The sequence below is a fragment of the Populus trichocarpa genome, chromosome 5, assembly GCF_000002775.5.
Source record: "Populus trichocarpa isolate Nisqually-1 chromosome 5, P.trichocarpa_v4.1, whole genome shotgun sequence".
Taxonomy (NCBI): domain Eukaryota; kingdom Viridiplantae; phylum Streptophyta; class Magnoliopsida; order Malpighiales; family Salicaceae; genus Populus; species Populus trichocarpa.
In genome coordinates, this window is record NC_037289.2 from 452,336 (window position 1) to 474,136 (window position 21,801).

The window sequence follows — 21,801 nt, forward strand, 5'->3', positions numbered from 1 at the left end:
ACCAGCTAGGCCGCCGACTCTCTCCACGCCAGGTAACTCGCCCCTCCCCTGCTACGCCTTCCTTTTCCTTTCACCGTGGCTGCATGCAGAATTCGTTTCTGCATGCAGTGGCTAATTAATTAGCCACTTGCTTGGGCCGGGCCGGTTCTGGCCCGGCCCGGAAAAAAGAGAGAAGGACATGTTGGGCCGAGACCGGCCCAACCCAAGGGTCCTGGACCGGACCAACTGTTTGGGCCGGACCGGCCCACAGATTTAATAAATTTAATTAATTATTATGTATTAAAAAAAAATCAAAAAAAATCAAAACAAAAAAAAAAATTTCAAAAATCATTTCAAAAAATTTGTGATTTTCTTAAATATTTTCCTACCAAGTTTGCTTAATATTGGGTTGTATACTTACATGATAAGATACAAGTCCGGTATTAAAATGCCCGGTTTTCTCAGAAATATTCAAAAAATTTTTATTGCATACGGCCAAGTCCTAAAGAATTTTCCAAGCATGTTTTCTTTTCAAAATAAAAAAATTGCATCTTTCTCACGTTTTAAAAATCCAAAAAAAAATGGATATCATAACTAGTTTATGATCATCTGTTAGGGTTTGGCCAAAATGTCAAAAACTTTTATTTCAATTTTTTTTTAGGATTCAGATGTAGACTTTAATATTTGTGGGGTGTAAAATTACACGATAAAGTACACTCTCGGATATTAAAGATACAAGGTGTAAATAAAAGCAATTTTAAAATTCAGACTTTAGAATGGTTAGGATTTAACCCAATGAGGTAGAGACTCCCTCATGAAGGGAGATCTGCCTTGAACCTTAGAAAAGACCAACGAATAGAACTTCGACCTAGAAAGAATAATCAAACAACAATGCAGCTTACCTTAGGTAGGGTGCACTAGGGGTGATGCGTCTTCCCCTTGCACAACCAGTCCCTTACTCAGACTCTCGCAGACCATAGGTTCCTAGTGACCATAATACTAGGTGGCGACTCCAAAGAACCAAGCAAAACCACAAATAATAAATAATCGCCAGCGAACGCCGCGCTGATTTTTTGACGTGCGACAACAGAAGTTGATAAAGATGAAATAATCGAACAATTTAAGTTCAACAAAGAAGATGATGGACATGAAGATGATAGAGATTTAGACTAAATAGTGGATCTGAACTGATTTTAGTTGTAAAACATCATTATGCAATAACATATTTATTGTCATTGTATAATGCGTTGTACTTTTTACATTTATCAAACATTTATTATTGTTGTTGTTAAATAAGTTATGAATACACCTGTTATTACTGCTTAATTAGATTTGATAGGGATTATATCCAATATATATATAAAAATAAATTACAATAAATTTACTGATGGAATCACTAATAAATAACATTAATAAATTATTAACTAACTATCATTTAATAAATCTTCAAATATAACTTCATTGATGGACTCATCGGTAAACAATAAATTCATCGAAGAATTACAGAGAGTTTAGGGAAGGATTCAACAATTTTAATTTATCGACAGATCTACCAATATAAGTTAATAACTTTGGAGAATTACAAAGAGTTTGGGTAAGAATTTAGAAAGTTTAATTTACCAATGAAAGTTAAAAACATCAGAGAATTATAGAGAGCTTGGGCAAGAATTCAAATGGTTTACTTCACTAACAGATTTATCAACAAATGAAAATTCATTGGTGAATTTAGGGATGTTCAAAAGAATTTTGAATTTTTTTTAAATTACTTATGAATTTACTTACGACTTTAAACTCTTATATCAGTTAACCTGTTAGTGATGTGGTGACATGGTTAATGATCAAAGGACTCACCGATAAAATTTTTTATTAGTAATGTTTAAACCTAGATATATCAAGGCAATCCTTAACTTTTCCTCATTTCCCTTACAATCTCATCTTTCTCCCCTTCTATCCCCTCTCTCTCTCTCTCTCTCTCTCTCTCTCAATATGTATTACTTTTCCTTTTTTATTTATTTCACTTCATAATTTTCTTGAAGATTCTTGATTATTAAAGTTTAGGTATTTTCTTGTTTTTAAGCATTTTAGTTTATGTTGGAACATGTTTAGTTTCATGATTTTGTTTATATGATCTTTACAGTGGTATGACACTCACAGATTGACTTCAAAACGCTCTCTTATTATCTCATGATATTAAATGATGATACATAGGATGAGAATGGAACTTGTTAAATTTAAATGGTAACATAACTTAATTTATTTAATTTTTTATTGCATGGAAAAAAATAGTTGGTGTTACTTTAATCGAGCATTTTTATTATTAAAATTGCATTGAACATTATGGTACATGGATGCCATCCTTTTTTCTAGATGTACTAATTTATATGGTGGTAATCTTACAATCATCTTGAAAATGTGCAAACATTGTTGGTTCCCCAGTTAATACTTTAGACTCTGCCTTTTTTCTATATAAAAAAAGGTGACTATTGATGTAGAAATGGGTTCTTATGATGCTATTGTTTCTAAATCACTTGTGTGCTCAATGGATTGTGTTATCATTTTCTTTGTTTTCAGTACTTTTGATTCATGTTTTTAAAATATTCGGTTTGTGGGTGATAATTTGGTTTGTTGTATTCAGTTGTTAGTATTTTTTTTTTCAAATTTAGGTAAGGCTCCGTGTAGGGGGTGCTGCCAAAATTTATTTTAAATGGATAGATGGACTAAAACAAAAAAAAAAATTATAAATCATAGATTGAAAATTTAATTGATTATTCTTAATTATTTAGTTATATTGTTTAGATGCTGATGAAAAGTTTATGGTTGAAATGGAACGGTTTTGCATTGTCAAGCAATGGTGTTCCCAAGCCTGCGATGCATTTAAGTATTGATTATGAAGGCACCAAATGCATATCCTAACTACGCAGGCTCTTTAAATATGGATCGCAGATCTGGCGTCCCATCTGGTAGAGATCCTTATTCTTGCAAGTTAATAATGTAATGCAAGCCCGATTTAAGCATGCAAGAAAAATTTAAATATAACATTAAACTAATGATTATGTGTTAATATAATCAACCGTTAATTAATTGATTTTTAGGTTTACAAATATAAAAGATGTGTAAATGATTACATTGATGATGAAAGTGCTCTTGTTTCATTGGGCCAGCTTAAAGAGCATCCTGAATGGATTCCCGTGGTTGAGGCTTGGTGGAGGAAGTTTAAGGTTAGTACATATATAATCATGTCACAACTATGTAAGTTTTAATGTGTAAAGTAATATTTTTTTTGATAAATTTTAACTATTTTTCATTATATATTTTTATTTAATAAATTTTTGAACTAGGTTATGTGATTTCCGGTATGATGCGCACACTTATGTTAGGAGATATGCATATTCAAATGACTTTGAGAAGTGGAAGACTTGTAGACCTTCCCTTATCAATAAGAGTAAATGGGAGAGATATTTAGAGTTCTTCATGCAGGAGGGTTTTAAACATAGTTATTAAACCCGAACCGGCCTAATGGGTTGACCCGGGACCCAGTCGTCCTGGTGGATGAATCAGTTTAGGTAAGGTGAAAGACCGGCACGAGCAAAAACCCGGCAAAACCTAGTTGACTTGCCAAGTTGACTCATGACCCCGATGACCCGACAAAACCAGGTAAAAACTTTTTTTTTTCAAATGTGTTTTTTGTCTTAGCCAAAGACCTCTTTTTTTATATTTTTTAGTTGGTTATTAACCATTATCAAAGTTCAATATATAAATACTAGAAGAACGCTTTATTTTTTCAATTTGAGATTTGAAAGCATTTAGTATATATACTATATGTTCACAACAAAAAAGTTATGTTTTTTCAATATAGATTAAAAACTTTTTGGTTTAAATACTTCAACTTAAAAGGATAACATAGTATCTTTTCAATGCGGGATAAAAAACCTTTTGAAATAATCTTTTAAACTTCATTATTTACAACATATATAACCTACATTCACATGAATTGTTTCTTAATTTTTTCATATGAAATATTAAAACTTTAAATATATATATATATATATATATATATATATTTTTAATTTTTTCAGGTTAAATCTGGGTTAACCCGTGTAACCTGGGACCTGGCTCCTTAGCCCGGTCGACCCCTGGATCGAGTTTGATAACCATAATTTTAAGAGGCGTTTATGGAGTGAGTCCTCAAACAAAAATAAGAAAACTCATGGTTTCATTAACGAGTATATCATTAGATCTTTTCCTTTTAATAACCATGCAAGACATTTGGTAGGAGAGTCTATTTTAATTTTAAGTATTTTTCTTAAAATGATAGTTATTATTTGTGATAACGTTTAATTAGTGATTTATTTTACAAGCTATATATCTTGGGTGCGAACCAACTCCAAAAAATAGAAATACATATATAAAAGGAGGATAAAAAAAAAAAGTAACAGTTCATGAACAATTGAGGAGTGGAGACGTTTATTTATTATAACTAAACTTTTAAACCTCTTGATAATTTTCATAAAAAAAAAAATTATAGAGAGTTATTAAATATTTTGATATAGATAGATAGAATCACCCATATAACATAGAAAATAATTGTCGATTATTCTATTGGGTATTCATTGAAAGGACGCGATACATTATCAATGAGTTACCTATCAGAAGTCCGTCGAAAATATTTTTTGATTGATATACTGACAAAAATTGATTGTCGTATATTTTCATCACCGATAAAAATTTTCATGGACGAGATGGTTACTACAGTAAATCCATCGAATATACTTTTACTGACAAATAAATAGCTGCTTTTACACCGACAGAATACTTGGTCAGTATAATTCAATTTCATGGTGGTGTCCTGGCTCCTAAAGACTTTCAGCTTTGTTTCGGTTGAAACATGAAAGAAGTCCAAGCACAACTTGTTAATATGCTACAAATTACATGTTATTCTCAAGCCCTACGTGGAGGATGACAACCATAAATTGTACCTTAAAGTAGTGTGAGATCATCCATATGACATCACTATGACAATAATAGATTAATTGCCGCTGTGATAGATTATTGCCAGAACATAGAACAAGTAATGAAGGAAAACAAACGACAAAGACATTAGTTTTGTAAGGTGTTAATTAAATACAGGCCATTCTTACAAAAAAGAAGAAGAAGTCAGGCAGGCCACCTATAGGAAACTCCACCAAAATGACAATATGATTATGTCATGGTGCTTGCATCACCTTTATGCGGTATGCAACACAGCATCATGACGTTATTGCCATTATTCTTCTCTATCCGTAGTATCCACTCCAACTACAACCTATCTTTCCAGAATAAAACAGAGGACTCATTGTGGTTTTCAGTTGCTTTTGCCAGAATTCAAATCAAAATTTTATTAGGCCTTAATGATGAGGTAATTTTTAAATCAGCTTTTGTACATTGAAACTAAAGTTCGCACCAATCGAGTCTTAAACAATTGTTTATGTATGGGTAGATGCTTTCACATTCAAATCAAACATGAAAAGCCAAGCCCATTTCTGTAAAATACTTCTTGTGATACAGGCATATGGTGAGTCTCTACATAGAGTCAGCTAACACGGTCTCTAGAGTGGTTATAGTGCAAGTGTGGTATGTGGTTTGGTTTAACCCATCAAACATTATACAATAAGAGACACTCTATGGTCTACTGCTTATGCTTCTCTCTTTGATATTTGTTTTTGTTGGGGGAAATAGCTAGCTAGCTAGCTTGGCATGGAGAGGGAAGCAAAGAAGAGGAAGATGGAGTATGTTGAAGAAGAAGAAAAGGGAAAGGAAGATGATGATGATGAAGAAGAGGAAGAGAAGATGGAGAAGTTCTTTGCTTTGCTGAGAAGTACAAAACAAATGCATGATCAAATAAGAAGAAACTCAAATAGAATATTTAAAGAGAAAGAGGAGATCAGGAAAGTTGGAGAAGAGAAGGTTAGCGTGGCTTGGAATCCATCATTTCTGCCAGAAGATTTCTTGGAGGATGGCAAGGATAGTCAGGCAGCAGCCGGTCCTTCCAAGAGAAAGGAAGCAGAGAAAAAGGACGATGGAGAAGAAGGCAGTGGCTTGGACCTAAAGCTTTCTTTGTAGAGGGTAGTTGGCCTCCTCCGCCATCCCCCACCACTCCCTTTTCTCTTCTTGCATGTTGAGAAGCTCTTACAATGAAAGCTAGGATCAATACAACATGTAAACTGTAATACTGGTCAGCATTTCCATGTGATCGATCGATGTGCTGAATTTATCGAAAACATATTTTGTATCCTGTCTCTCTGCTTGTTTGGATCTATGAGGTAAATAAGATTTTCTTCTTAAGGTTGATGTTCTTACACAAGTGAAGGGATGACCTCACTGGTTGAAGTGGAGAGTACACCAGGTCATCTTGATCGACGAACTCATCTTGTGTATTTGAAATAGGTTTGAGACAGTTCAGAAGAATATACTTTTTGTTCTCCAACAACAACAACAAAGCCTAGTTTCAGACATAGTTATGACCCGGTCAATTTCTAACAAAATAAATAAATTAATATTAATAAAAAAACTAAAACATATAAGTGTTTTACTATATAAACATTGCTTATTCTCTTACACTATATTATTCATAGCATTGTTCATTTACCACATTTTCGTTCTATGTCTCTCGAATTTTAGATTCTTTTTTACTTGGTAATATTCTAGCTTTATTCTCTTTCAATTTGGTCCTCAAAAAATTATGTTATCACCATCCTATCTTTTCTCATTGTCTTTGGATTGCGTGCTATCACGTGTTGAAGGAGTCAAAGATTATTCCATAGTTAAATGTAAAATTAACATTGGCAATAAGTAACACCTATTTCCCGCATTCATTGTTAAATAGATGCATAAAACTATTTTTCATCTTTTAATTTTTAATTTATTTATATTTGGGTGTTTCTATTTTTAAATTTTTTATTTATATCCTAAATTTTATTTTCTTACATTTTAATTTTTCAATCTCAAAAAAAAAAAATCACTGAAAAATATGATAAGAAAAAAAGCTTTCAAATGACTAGATTCTGACCACCAATAATTTTAATTTTTATGTTTATAAATTATACTTTAAGAAAAAAATTTAATAGAAGTGGTTTTTATTTGTAAGATTTAGAGGTTTGTGAGATATTTTTTATGTTTCTAGGTGAAAAAATAATAAAAATATAAATTTAAAAATATAAATTTTAAATTTTTTATAATTAGAAACACCTCACATGACCCTAAAAGATTGCAAACATATAATGCATCATCTATCTAAATGGGTGATGCGCCATTCATTCACATCAAGGAAAAAAAAAACATAGGCACGCGAACCTAGGCAGACCTATGATCTTAAGATGGGCCAGGTCTTTCAACACATGCATGCTTAGACCTTCAAATTTATTAAAATGGTGTTAAATAATTATTCAATTATGTTATTGTTTCTAAATAATTTAGCGTCTTTTATGATAATATTAAGAATTATTTTTCAAATAATTATATATTAACATTTCATATTCAATACAGATGAAATACCTATATTTTATATTTTTTTTTCAAATTTATTATTTAAATATATTTGTGTCAAAATTATCTATTCATCTTTCTTTTTTTTATCAAAACTTTCTTTTAAGATTATTATAAGTTTTTAATTAAAAACAATACTATTGATAAAAAAAAAAAGAGAGAAGAAGAATTCATTAATAAGGGAAATGAGTTTTTATTAAAGAAATATCTTTTTTATTCTTATTTCATATTGTTGCATTTTTTATATTTATTTTATTTACTTTTAGTTTTTATGCAATAAATAGCATAGCTAAAAGAGGTATATTTTTTGTTAAAAAATACATTAATAAAAAAAGAGAATTTATACTAAGAAAATGCTTTTTTTTCTTATAGAATTTAAATTATAAGTTTTTATAAAATCTATTTTTATTGTTATAAAATTAAATAAAAAAATTTAAAAAGCACCCCACAACGAGATCAAATATTTCATATATTTTTATTTTTCAACATTTTATTTTAATTTTTAGTTAGGATTAACAATTCTTTTTAAGATTTATTAATTGATATAATGTTTAATATATTCTATTAAATACGTTCACAATGCTCTTGCATTCCTTTTTATTATTATTATTATTATTATTATTATTATTATAAATTGACTGACTTGGAATTCTATTCGAACTTTGGCTAGTTGGCTAGTAAAAAAATACAAAAATAAGGGATTTGAACCCTTTACAGCTTTTCTTTTCACACACACCATTACTAATTGACCATGAATAAACTTGCGATATAATATTAAAATTAATATATTTATACATCTTAAATATTTTTCTATAATTCATCTATTAAATCAACCCACTACCTCCTTGATTGATTTCACAACCTGTTGACCTGAGAACGTGGCTGAATTAGGGCCGTTCTGCCAAATTTGTGACTGGACTGAACGGTAGGCTGTAACTCTATGGGCAGCAGCATCATTGAAAATTTGGAAGAACGTTGTGGAAGGCAAATTGGGGTGCAGGCTTTACAGCTTGTCAAGCCTTTCATAATAAATTTATTCCAGGCAAAGTAAAAAACTTTTCTTTACTGATCAACTAGGAGGAGGCTTTTACCTTGCCAAGCTGCACAGTTGCCTTTAATAATTTATGCCATTTGCTTCAAGCAACTTTTTTTTTTTTTTTTTTTTTTTGTCGGGGCAGCCTTGCATTCACCTCTAATAATTGATGCCATTTGCCTAAAGCAACTTTTTTATTATTATTTTTGTGTGTGCTGGGGCAGCCAGGATGATGCTCAATGTTTCGTAGATACTTGTCTCATCACAAGATTATCTGCTTAAAAAATCATGATTCTCATTCATTAGCATTCCCGAAGATAAAATCTTTTGAGGATCGAAGTACTTGGCCACTAACAGGTACAGTTTCAGATATCATAGAGCTCAACAGATACAACAAAGACAGTTATCAAAGTTGACAGAAAATTTTACAGGAAAAAGATTCTTGACTGATGCAATCCTATGACGTCTATGATCAACCACTAGTTAATAGCAGCTTTGAAAGAAAGCATCCTAGTTGATTCACTTCGGTCACCTTCACTGGACCAAATTAAAAGGCATCGCAACCTCCAGCAGGTCTGTCCCCACTAGAATGACATATTTTCTGTGATTTTGTACCTGGGCTGTATAAATATACAACTACAGTCACCCTGCAGTGAGAAGGCAGTAACTGATCAACCACTAATATATAGTGTGTGTCATAAAAGTTCGGTGAAACAGCACTAACAAAGCAAATGGAGGAAGAAAGGAAAAACAAGCTGAGTACTTTTTCAGAAGAAGAAGAAAACGACGATGAGGACGAGAGAATTGAGAAGTTCTTCGCGATAATAAGAAGGCTTAGAGATGCTCGCATGTATTCGAGAACCTGTTTGCGAGAACAGGAGGCATGTAAGATAGCAAAGAAGGCAAAGAAAGCCCACGCACCTGTATGGACTCCAAAGTTTCAACTGGAAGATTTTGAGGAGCCAGGGTTGGAATCCACTCGCATATCTCAACCAAGTTCCTCAAATAAGGAATGTGGAAAGGAGAAGAAAGAAGAACTAGATCTGAACCTTACCTTGTATTGACTGTGGAGGTCAAATACAGTGCATGGGATATGATATGCTTCAGAGTAGTATTTTCAAGATGCATGAAACATGTGATGCAGCAGAGTTAGAGCAGTAGTGTGTGTTGAATAAAAGGTTGCATGTATGTTCAGTTGGGTCGGCTTTAATTTTGCAATTTTATTATTATTTGTTTTTGTAATATTGTTGTTTTTACATTGATGAATCTTTCATATTCGAGGTCATCAAGATATTAAAAGATGGATTGGGAGTTTATTTTCACTTTATAGTCATCATCTCAGATTACACTACTAATAAACAATCAAGCATCCAAGCATTGACATATTCTGTGAAATTATGTTCGCGTGCAATGCATTTCTATTATTCTGGCTCAAGAGCAAAAGTCACTCGGTTATGCTATTGCAGCAAAAACCACTTCAAAGTTCAAAAACAGACATACAAAACTCATACCAGATATATGAACTCTTAATTCCCTATAAAAGTCAATCAACAATAGTTTGTATCCCAAGCACCTGAGATCAATTTTACTCCTGGATCTAGAGACAAGGTGTGTTTATTACCTGCAGAGGTGTCTGGAGATGTTGGTACATGGGATAGTGGACATGTGAAGTACTTGAAGCCCGTTACTTGAATTGGTTGGAATAATAAACATTTTATATAAAAAAAATACTTAAACCAAGTAAAACATGAAACCTTTCTTAGTTAGAATGTTAATGTAAGAATTTAGCATGCTACAAAAGCTGGAAGTTTCTCCCTCAACAAGCCATACTCCAGAACTAACTGGAGAACATCTGCTTTTCAATCCTTTGCGGTTGCTTGTCCGCACTCTATTTCTTGCAAACTTCCATTGATAAATTATTGATTTAGCTGATTGGAGGACAGTGCTTTACGTACTGAATACTGCAAATGTGAGGAAATAGGCACAGACATTCCATCGTTCCTCCACTGGCACAAAGCCTGGGGACGTGGAGATTGCTCTAAGGTTTGAAGGATGCAACAATGCATCAACATCCGTGACTTTGATAATTAAAGTGTAAAGCTTCTGAAATTGTTTTTCCTTCAATTTTTTCTGCTCTTCTGGAGAAAATGGTATGTATGACTACGTCTCTGGACTTCATTATGGCTTTTATGAGCTCCGGTCAGGATGTTGCTGGTTTATTCATCAGCATTCATATGAAATATAGTTGACATTAGCATCTGAATTCAGGATTGCACCATACCACATCTTTTGGCACCAAAATCTCTGGAGGAGCCTAAGAAATGTTGCCATCTTGATCTTGGCATCAAAAGCCACAGCCAAAGCTGCATCCGTCCAGTAATAAGGTGCTTGTAATTACCATTAGTCACTGCAAGAACACAAGCCATCCTTAAAGTGATGGAATCTATTAGTATCCCTCAAAATTATTTCTCTCCCAGTTACTTGAGCTATTAATTTAATTGTTGAATGGCTATCCCCACAGACTCGAAGATTTTTCATCACTCGAATAGGCATCCCTTCTGGCACTTTCAGAAGTCCATATGCAACAGCCAATTTCTCACTGTGATCCCGTAAGCTGTGCACCTTCTCTTCTTCATCAACATCATGCATCACAAAGCTACCATCAGGACAATATCCAGCTTCCCTTAACAACGCACCTAATTTTCCCAACTTTTTCAATATCATTTCATGCTCAGGATGGCTTGTGCTACCTCCCCCACTGAATATGTGCACTTTCTTGTCCACTTCAATCCAACTACAACCAGGCGATTTTCTCAAATTCTTCGCCCTCATTGTTTTTCTCAATTCTACAACATCTTTCCACCTACTTTGGGACGAATAAAGGTTTGATAGAAGGATGTAAGGCCCAGCATTGTTAGGTTCAAGCTGTAGAAGTTTCTTTGCTGCAATTTCTGCCAAATCCAAATTCTTATGGGTTCTGCATGCACCTAATAAAGCACCCCAAACAATAGCATCTGCTTCCACAGGCATATTTTCAATCAAATTCATTGCCTCATTTAGCTTCCCTGCTCGGCCAAGTAGATCAACCATGCAAGCATAATGTTCAGTTTTTGGATCCACTTGATACTTTGATTTCATTGACTCAAAAATTTCAAGCCCTTCTTTAACCTTCCCAGTGTAACTACATGCTGACAGAACTCCAATAAAGGTAATTTCATCTGGTGCAATGCTTGAAGAGAACATGTCATGGAAAACTTCTAAAGCTTTCTCTCCAAAACCATGCTGCGCATAACCAGCAATAATGGAATTCCACATGACAATATCCTTTGAAGAGAACCTATCAAACACCCTTTTTGCTGTCACAAGATCACCACACTTGATATACATTGTGATCAAAACTGAAGAGACGTATATGTCTATATCGAATTGTGATCTTACCAACTGTGAATGAACCTGTCTACCATGATCAAGACTTGCCAAGCTACCACAAACAGAAAGAACACTTATGACGGATGGGAAACTTGGCCTAACCCCTTCTCTTTGCATCAAACTAAATAAAGCAAGTGCTTCCAATTCAAATCCTTTTCTCTCATAAATCTTAATCATCGTGCTCCATGTCCCGTCATCCTTCTCCCTCATTTGATCAAACACCAACCTCGCTTTCCCCACCTCCCCATCCAGCCCAAACCCCATAATCATCTCATTACAAGCAGCAACCGGTTTCACAGGCATTTCCTTAAAAAGTTCAGCAGCCTCATTAATCCTACCACTCCTCGTATACCCCGTCAACATCGCTGTCCATGTCACCTCATTCTTATCCGGCATCACTTCAAACAACTTCCTAGCCACATCCACCTTACTATTCATTGCGTACCCACTGATCATAGAAGTCCAAGCAACCACATTCCTTTGAGGCATCTCATCAAAAATTTCTCTTGCTTCAATCAACCTTCCTTCTGAACACAATCCATCAATCATATTAGTGCTAGCAACAACATCCTTCACGGGCATCATATCAAAAAGTTGTCTAGCCTCATCGACACGGCCATCTTCAATCAAACCACCTAACATCACAGTCCAAGAAACAACATTCCTTTCCGGCATTCTCCAAAACAACAATTCAGCCTCCTCTATCAATCCCTCTTGCACGTACCCTCTAATCATCGCTGTCCACGAAACCACATTCCTCTCGGGCATTTTATCAAAAACTTTTCTCGCTTCAGAAATCATTCCATTCTGAACGTAACCAGAAACCAATCCATTCCATGAAATCGTATTTGTCTCAGGCATTTTATCAAACAGTTTTCGGGCTTCACGCGGCCGTTTGTTTTGAAAGTAACCAGCCATAATTGCATTCCAAGAAGTAACTGTTTTGTCTTGCAAATCATCAAATATCTTTCGAGCTATGCGTATTTGTCCAAGACGTGAAAAATGGGAAATTTGAGATACTGCAGCAAAGGTTGAAGAATAAGTTCTATATGGAATCAAACGGGACAGCATCGAAGAGCAAGGAAGGGAAGTACCCAGATAGCAAAAATGGTTAAAGTTTCGATTTTGATGGTGCCCAGATGCCAAAAACAGTGAAAGTCAATAAATTTGATGATTAAAATTGACAAAAAGCTTCGAAATAACATGGGGGTCCACAGGACGAGGTGGTGGTTATGACTGCTGACAATTTCTTCCGACCCGACCCGCATGATCTTAATATCACCCAATTCTATAGGGATCTGTTTTTTATTTGGTTTGATAAAGTCGAAACAGATTAGATAAAAAAAATCCGATCCAATTTCACTTACATCGAGTACAAATAAAAATCTCACCCGATTCATCACTCAACCGATACTTGACCCGGTCTTTTACTTTTTTTAAAGAAAAATATATGATTATTATAAACCCTATTAAACTAAATTTTTCTAAATAAATTACATAAATTCTTCTCTTTGTTTTTTTCGTATACATAATAATTATTTTTACAATATTATGTTGCAATTCTTGTAAAAATCAATCTAGATTTTTAACTTAACTTTATAATTAAAGTTTAATTTATATTTATAAGTTAGATAGTTGATATATATAAAAATAGATTTTAATTTTCTAATCATGAATATGTGATAATAAAAATGATTAAGATTATCATATTAGTGTATATAATATTTTTATATGAAATACCATGTAAGTACATCATGTAAGTTATATATATATATATTTGAATTACATGGTATAAAATCATTTAACAAATAATAATCACATAATTAAACACTACACGCATAATTTCTAAACACTGAATATCTTGAATACTTCATCATACTAATCACTAAGAATTTGTTATTTTTTATAAATCACTCATACATTTTTATGATATACGAATGGTGGTCAAGTTATCACCAATAGTCATTTCTTTATTTTTTTTCTTTTTTATGTTAGGTAAAATATATGATTGTTCTTTTTTTTTTTCAATTTCAATTCTTATTCTTTTAATTTTCTATTTCATTTTTATTTCTTTTATATAAACTTTGTTTTTATTTTTTAATTTAGTCCTTCGATTATAATTTCTCTTATGTTTTATTTTTTATTTTGATACTTATTCTTTTAATTTTTAATTTTTTCATCAGTTTTTTTGTTAAAGGTTTTTTTACTTTCAATTTCATCATTCAATCAAAGTTTTTTTGTTTTATTTTTTCTAATTTGACCCTCATTTTTTTAATTTTTTTCTTTTGTTAAAGCTATTTTTTAATTCAATTTAACCTTCCAATTGGTTTTTTTATCTACTCTCTATTTAATTTTTCTTTTATTTTCACCTTTATTTTTTTCAATCCTTTTGTGTAATTGATTTTTTTAACTTGTCTCGTATTTTAACATTTGATTTGTTGGAGATTCAGGTTAGTACGATCTTATCGTTTCGTATTTTTTTTTAATATTAGTTTTGTGATTTTCTTTAATTTCTTTTTTATGAGTTTATCATAATCTCATAACTTAGATCACGAGTTTTACATGTCTTTTTTTAATATAAGTTTTTTTTAAAAAAATATTTTGTTTGTGTTTGATTTTTCAATCATGATCTTATAACTTAGATCACGAGTTTTATATGTTTTTTTTTAATATAAGTTTTATTTTTAAAAATATTTTGTTTGTGTTTGATTTTTCAAGATATTATTTTAATTAATCTATAATTTTTTTTAGTTTTATACAAATGAACTTTATTTCTCAAAATAAAAAATATTCATTTTAAAATAATATTTATGATGTGTTTGGCCTTACGTAATATGTTTTTGAAGGTGTGAATTTATTCAGTTAATTTTATTTGTGTTATTTTTTAAGTTACAGGCTTTTTAAGGAGTGAATTTATCTTTTATCGATTTAAATAAACAAGTTCAATAAATACAATCGGGTGAATATCTCATTTTATATGATTGAATATTTTGACCTATATTCGTCTCTTAATTTCTTAATTTTTTTGGTTATTGTTGATGATTTTGTTTCCTGTTTATTTACATAGATTATTATCAATTTATTTAATTAGATACTTGTATATATTTTTTGATTTACACTTTAAATTTTTTATGTAGAAAAACACATTAAAATAGCTTATACATTTGATAATTTTTTGGAAAAATACTTATAACCCGAAGCGCGGTTTAGATATTATGTGTGTGTGTAATTTTTTTATTAATGGTCTCTGTTCATTTTAAAAAAATCTTGTGGAAAAGTTGGGATTGTTTAATGTCTCAAGATAAAAAAAAAAATATACAAAAATAATAGAAACATGTTTAACAAGAAAAACAAATATAGATATAAAATAAATCTAGCTTGCGTATCTAACTTGATAATAGTTTTTAAATGAATTTTTATTATTTTAAAATAAAAGACAGAGAAGCCATCTCTTCGATGTCAACACGGCAACTAAAAGCTACACATGAGATGATGAGTCATCATTACTCATTTTCTTGCCATGGTAAACATTATCATGTCAAAAATTATGTTCACATCCACCAAATATATTGCCTTGAAAAAAATATTTGTAATCCCAGATTCCTTTTTGCTTATTCTCTGAACTGTCGGTGCTTCAACACCCTCTTAAACAACTTGTTTTCTTTATCTCATCTTTTTATAAGCATCTTAATAATCTTGCATGTATTTTTTTTTAATTAATATAGATGTTTGGGTTAGATTGCGTATCTTGACTAATTCTATATATCCTGAAATTAACTATCATATAAATTTTTAGAAGCCATCATATTAACAACTACAAGACTCAAACTTGAAATTACAAGAAAAATATACCTTTTAATTCAAGTTTTTACCACTTGACCACCTACTAGATGATTAATAATCCTGCGTGTGTAGTATGGCTGGTGCTGCCCATCCAATTTCTTTAAGAATTATGGCAGAAAATTAGCCAAAAGTACCATTGTTTTTCATTATTTTCAAGAATTGCTGTGTACTTCACCAGGAGGATAGAGAGATTGCAGGAGAATTACTTGTGGTTCTTGGAGAAGATTCAAGATAGGAAATATATGAGAGAACAGAGCTAATCCTCCCGATTCCTTATTAGAAGGCCAATAGCCAGTTTTTCATGTTGGCATGTTTACAATTACAACCCTCTTTCGACAAAAGCGAAATCTTCTCTATCACAGGCTGCACCATACTTTTGTTTGGTGCTATTGTCCAAGGAAATAAAACTATAGAGAAAATAGCTTATATGGAGATACCATCCTTCTTGGATGCTGCTCAATTGCGGCAGAAGAAATCAAATGGAATGCTCGGTGAAGAGTGAGCCATTGACAGCACTTTGGAGGCTATGATCGAATTAGCTGCTTCAGTGTAATGGATTCCATCCCAATTTACATATCGGGATCCTTCGTCGCAGACCTGATAGCCAGGTTGACTGCATGTTAGTCTTATATCATAGTTGTAGGGAGGTCCTCCAGAACCGCAACATGCCATCAATGGACTCGAAAAACCTGCATTGCCAAATGATTGATCAGAGCAATACATTTAGTTCAAAAACCTGCATAACTATTATTTCATTTTATGGAAACTCTAGTTATGATATGAAATTGCATGAACTAGCAGTTCAAGCATTTGATCGAGCAAGTAAACTATGGATCAATATATGCCTGCATTGTATCTTTTATAGATCCGCAAGCAAACGGTAAGGAGTTTTGGAATCCGAATACATGAGGAATAATATATGCGTGCTTCATGTCTCTTCTTGTTTCACAGTCAGCATAATATAAAAAAACATACAGAATGTTCTTAAAAAAGGAGAAAGAAAAAATTCAATGCGATGCAATTAGAAGGTTTTTCTTACCATATTTGGAGGAGTTGGCAATGAGATCGTATTTGATTGAGTAGATATCTACATAGACTATAGTTGCTCCGGACAATTGAGACCTCATCCTTTCACATAATCGACGCAGTCCTTCATTGAACAATCCTGCTGCCCTGTTGTAATCTGAAATACATCCAATTGGATCCAGATCCTTCTTCTGAACTAGTGAAAGTTTTTGAGGGAGACAGCCTAGCGGTCCAGTGTTATGTATCCAAAATTTTCTGCCTCCTTGATTGTATAAAACCTATTCAATATATTCTTAGTCAATAAACCAATACATGGGGGCGTAGTTACCAAGCTTTCTCAGATTGCTAAACTCACCTTCACAGCATTTTCAATCTCTAAAATGACGGAGGGAATCCTTTTGGTTACTTGTGCATAAGACATATTTTTGGAGAATGAATCAGCAATGTCATTTTGACCAATGTCAATAATGTAAAGTGCATTTCGGAGCCCTTCATCGGTGATGAAATTTCCAAAACCTGAAGGCCAATTCAATAGTATAAGTTGCAGATTGCCTGAACACTTCATAAGCTGAAAATACATTATCTTCCACCATGATTTCATTATTACTAAAGTATCTTCCAGGTCGATATGAGCACATCAAAGGCTAGGCCTTATGCTTCTGGAAGCCTAATAACAACCATTTATATATTGATCATAGGAAACTGTAAGCTTCATGATTAGACACGATAAGAATTCAGGAATGACGAACCACAGACATCAGATCATACATAAAGAAGTTATTGGCAATTCAATCTTGCCGCCCATCAATTAAAATTGAAGGTCCATAGCCAGGACTCACACAATCATTTGATCTCATTGCCTACAGTGTTGAATTCCCAGTTCACCACAACCATGAAATCCCCATTAATTTCAAATGTCAAAACTATATCATATCTTGAATTTGGTAGAGTCATCAAAAGCTATTAAAGGCAGAAAACTAACATATAATTCTTTGACGAGTAGGAGAAAATTAAACAATACCAGCAGTGACAAGTTCAAGAGTGCGAGCTTTGAAATGAAGGAACTGCATTAGTTGAATGTTCAACGAGAAGGGTACATATTTAGGGAGAGTAGAAGAGCCGACAACTGCAAAGTTGGCACCATTTGTGAACCCGGACCCCCCCAATGAGTCCAGGTATGGGCTTAGAAAGCTAGCATTCAAGCTTTGACCTGCATTAAAAAAATAAAATACAATAAAGGTTAATTAACACTTTGGTCCATGCACCTGTTAACCTGTCAGAATGGGCAAATGGGCACTGGGAATTAGATCATTTTATGCTCTACTGATGTGCAAGTGAGATTTGAATCTTGAGACAATACCAGGTCGCTTTAACAATGTGCTTGCAAAGACAACAGTGTTATGGCTAATTAAGCTTGGTCACTCACTAAACTAGGCTTTTAGAGCTTAAGCGTACATTAATTCCATATTGATTCAAGTACAAGACTTGATCTAAGGATATGCTGCCATTCATTAAGTGTTCACATTTCACAGTCTGCGATAAGTTCATGCTTATTCACATTGATTTGTTAAAAGTGAAAGGTAAATAAGACTGTAAAAGATACCAGCCAAAATAGCTGAATTCAAGGGCAAATCCAGCCAAAATGTATAATTTCAAGACAGGTACATGCATTTCTGGGGCCTTATAGTACTGTGACAACTGACAAACAGAGAAATTTGTGGATGACATCAACTAGAGACAGTGCAAATTAAATCTTTGGACCCCACTTTATCAAATCAAATCTAATAACAACAGCACTACACATGATCAAAATCACGACTTGAACCCATGATCAAGGAAGGCCATTTGATATTCATACTTTGATCAATAAAAAGAAGAAAAAAGAAAAGTGGGGGTTGTGAGGCACTTACAAAGGAAGTCAATCAGGAGCCTTCCATCAGATAATCTACCAGTTGATCTATGAAAGAATGTACGGCCATTAGGGAGATTGACAGGGAAACCAAGTCCAGCAACTAGTCCTCCAGTGTCAGAGTTAGAGTCTCCAAAGTTGAAGATAATTGGTGGGTTCTTGCATTGAGAAGCAACTGAAGTGAAAAACAATGGAAGAAGAAGAAGAAGAAGAAAGTGGGAGAGAGGTTGAGAGAGAAGTGGAGAGTGAGAGATCATAGCTAGTGAAGTAAGAAAGGAGCACAAAGTGAAAACGAAAGCGGCCTTTAAACTCTTTGGATTCTTTACTATTTAAAGGAGGGAGAGTGAGGTCACCTTTTGTTTGGTGTTGATTCTTTCTGTAAAAGTATTTATTTAGTCCCTATATCTTGAGCACAAATACAGCATAGTCCTCAGTGGTTGATAACTCTATAGATTAATGCTTTGACTCTTTGTTGACCATTTTATTAAAATACCTTGGGTTTTCTCTAAGCCCTTATGATGTTCTTTTTCTGTGAGAACTTCGATTGTCAAAGGGTGTCTTGAAATTTAGGAAAAAACCAACGAACGTTTTGATAAAACAAGGTCACGGGTCGATCAAAATTTAGATCTTAGTTATAGGCTATCAAGTATGAAGGACTAGATTGTAATTACAATTAACAAGGGATTGAATGGTAATTTGCTCGACAAAATGCTATCCTTATCACAATCTTATGTTCTTTCAGTAATTTTGTTTTGTTAGGAAAACAATGATTGAAACCATAAAAGTAGTAGTAACATACTTTACGCAAAGTAAATTGAGAAATAACACCCAAATCGCTTAAAAACACTAAAATTAATTAAAATTTAAAAATAATACTACAAAAGAACTTATCTAGAAAGAACTTCTCTTGTAAGTGTTTTAAATATATGATTTAATAGACCGGGTCGATTTCCAGTTTGATTGGACGGGCCTATACTCAAATTTAAGAGGGATTTTTTTTTTTATGAACAAATTTTCAGGCATGAGCTTTTAAAATCAATGTAAGCGCATGCACCTTTAATGATTTTATATAGCCATGCACCCACAAATATTTCTATCTGGGCTTCAAGGCTTTGGAGAGGAACTCTGTGGAAAAGTTTCAAAATTAAACACAGAGATAAGAGGAGGGCCGAGAGATTCTAGCCCACAAGAAAAATGAATTTCTCATATACCAATGAGTGCTTTTAAGTCCCTTCAATTAGATAATGAGATGCTTATTTTTTTTATATGAATTTCTTCCATGACTGCTGTGAATCTATCATCACATTTTAAATCCACACCCAATGTGTTAGGAGAGCTAAGCAGCAGTTACCAAGTCCTTGAGCCCCTGGCCCAGAATCACTGATTTCCTTGATATACTTCTTCCAAAATCAATCGAAACGTGAAAAAAGTTTTAACCATATCATGACCAAATGGATTTTAATGCACGCAAGTCCAGAAATCCATACACCGACTTGGACTTGCATTTTTAAAGTTTTTTTTAAAGATGTATTTTTACATGTTGATGTATAGATTTCTTTTAAATATTTTCTTATGATTAAAATTAAAAAAAAAGTAAATTTTTATACCATGCTAGTGAAGTTGTGAAAAAACTTCAGGCATAATATGAGTTTTTTTATGACTACGTTCTAACCGTTCTGGGTTAGTGGAGTGATGACTTAAATGTAAACTTTTGTATGGCCAAGGCCCAGGATTGTTCTTGAAAAACCACTTCACTATTTGAACATGAGACATGTTGATTAGAAGGATATAATAAAGTATGAAAAGAGAAAAACAAATTAAATGAAGTTGGAGGGATTGCGTATCTGGATATAACTTGTGTATGTGTTGGCTGGAAATTATACAGTCTGACCTGACGAGCTCTAGCTATGAATATTGCTCTAGTTTTTTTGTGGCTAAAACTTGTGTGACATGCATTTTTACATTGATGGCTTATGGCTTGACTTTCTACGACTATCTCTGCATGCTGAAAGATGAGATCTGGATTTTGCCATGGATGTATTTATATACATGATATTGGACTTTCTTCATGTAGAAGGAGACTCATCATTAATGAAGAAATTAATGTGATGTCATTGGCTAGAATAATGATCATATTGGTTATTTTATCATGCTATGGTGGTTGTGCCATTTACACAATTGATAAAAATATTAATGATGGATTTATTAACGTAGAAAATAGTATTTGTTTTGCATAGAAAAAATTATGTATGCAAAAAATATTATGTGTATTAAAAGTTTATATATGTAGCTTATGAACCTGAAAAAAAATGCATAGAAAAATATGCCATTGAACAGATAGAGGTTAATTTGATAGTGTTTGAAATTATTGTTGTGGTTGCTTTTCAAAATAATTTTCATTTGAAAATGTATCAAAATAATTTTTTTTATTTTTTAAAATTTATTATTAAGATAAACACATCAAAATGATTCAAAATCATAAAAAAAATTTTAAAATAAAAAAAATTTAAAATTTTTTAAATGCAAAAACAAACACACTTGAAGTGTTGTTTATGCCATTTTATATATCAAGGTCAATTTGAAGTGTCGGTTAAAAATTCTAATCGATTCATTTTTTTTTATGGGTAATTATATATCACATTTTAGGTTGTTATATATGAATGATGCAATGAGGACTACAAATTTCTCAATTATCATTAATTTATTCATAAATTATAAAACGAGACTCTCTTGGCTTCTAAGTTATGAAGAACTCAAATTCCCCCGATACATTTAGACACTTGATTAATTATTAAGCAATGCTATCAATGGCGTATTGACAAACATGCATGATAATTAATATATTTAAAGAAACTTGGTGAGGGAAATTATATATAATCCATAGCTATCTAGGAGCCAAAACGACACGGAGGGTTTGCCCTTTGTAGCTAGCTAAAATTAACCATGACACGAATACTTCCCTTAAGCAATCATACAGAAAATACTACAAGACCAATAATTCTGCATCCAAGCCCGGCTGCTTTCACGCATCAAGCAAGATGGAAAATCAATGAATCTTGAT

At 32.6% G+C, this 21,801-nt stretch overlaps 3 protein-coding genes across 3 annotated transcripts; 1 reads left to right on the plus strand and 2 right to left on the minus strand.

The window, feature by feature from the left end:
- The first annotated feature begins 9,129 nt into the window (after nt 1–9,129).
- LOC18098500 (NRR repressor homolog 1) lies at nt 9,130–9,855 on the plus strand. The gene has a single exon (XM_006382240.3). The coding sequence runs from the start codon at nt 9,265–9,267 to the stop codon at nt 9,595–9,597; it is 333 nt and encodes a 110-aa protein (XP_006382302.1). The 5' UTR covers nt 9,130–9,264; the 3' UTR covers nt 9,598–9,855.
- Nucleotides 9,468–13,232, minus strand: LOC18098501 (pentatricopeptide repeat-containing protein At1g56690, mitochondrial). Its single transcript, XM_024600763.2, has one exon. The coding sequence runs from the start codon at nt 13,031–13,033 to the stop codon at nt 10,934–10,936; it is 2,100 nt and encodes a 699-aa protein (XP_024456531.1). The 5' UTR covers nt 13,034–13,232; the 3' UTR covers nt 9,468–10,933.
- A 2,805-nt stretch (nt 13,233–16,037) lies between these two features.
- On the minus strand, nt 16,038–19,055 carry LOC7466849 (GDSL esterase/lipase At1g09390). Its single transcript, XM_024600922.2, has 5 exons — nt 18,742–19,055; nt 17,853–18,041; nt 17,187–17,347; nt 16,845–17,109; nt 16,038–16,494 (listed from the first exon to the last, which is right to left on the minus strand). The coding sequence occupies exons 1-5, from the start codon at nt 18,995–18,997 to the stop codon at nt 16,262–16,264; spliced, it is 1,104 nt and encodes a 367-aa protein (XP_024456690.2). The 5' UTR covers nt 18,998–19,055; the 3' UTR covers nt 16,038–16,261.
- Nucleotides 19,056–21,801: the final 2,746 nt, after the last annotated feature.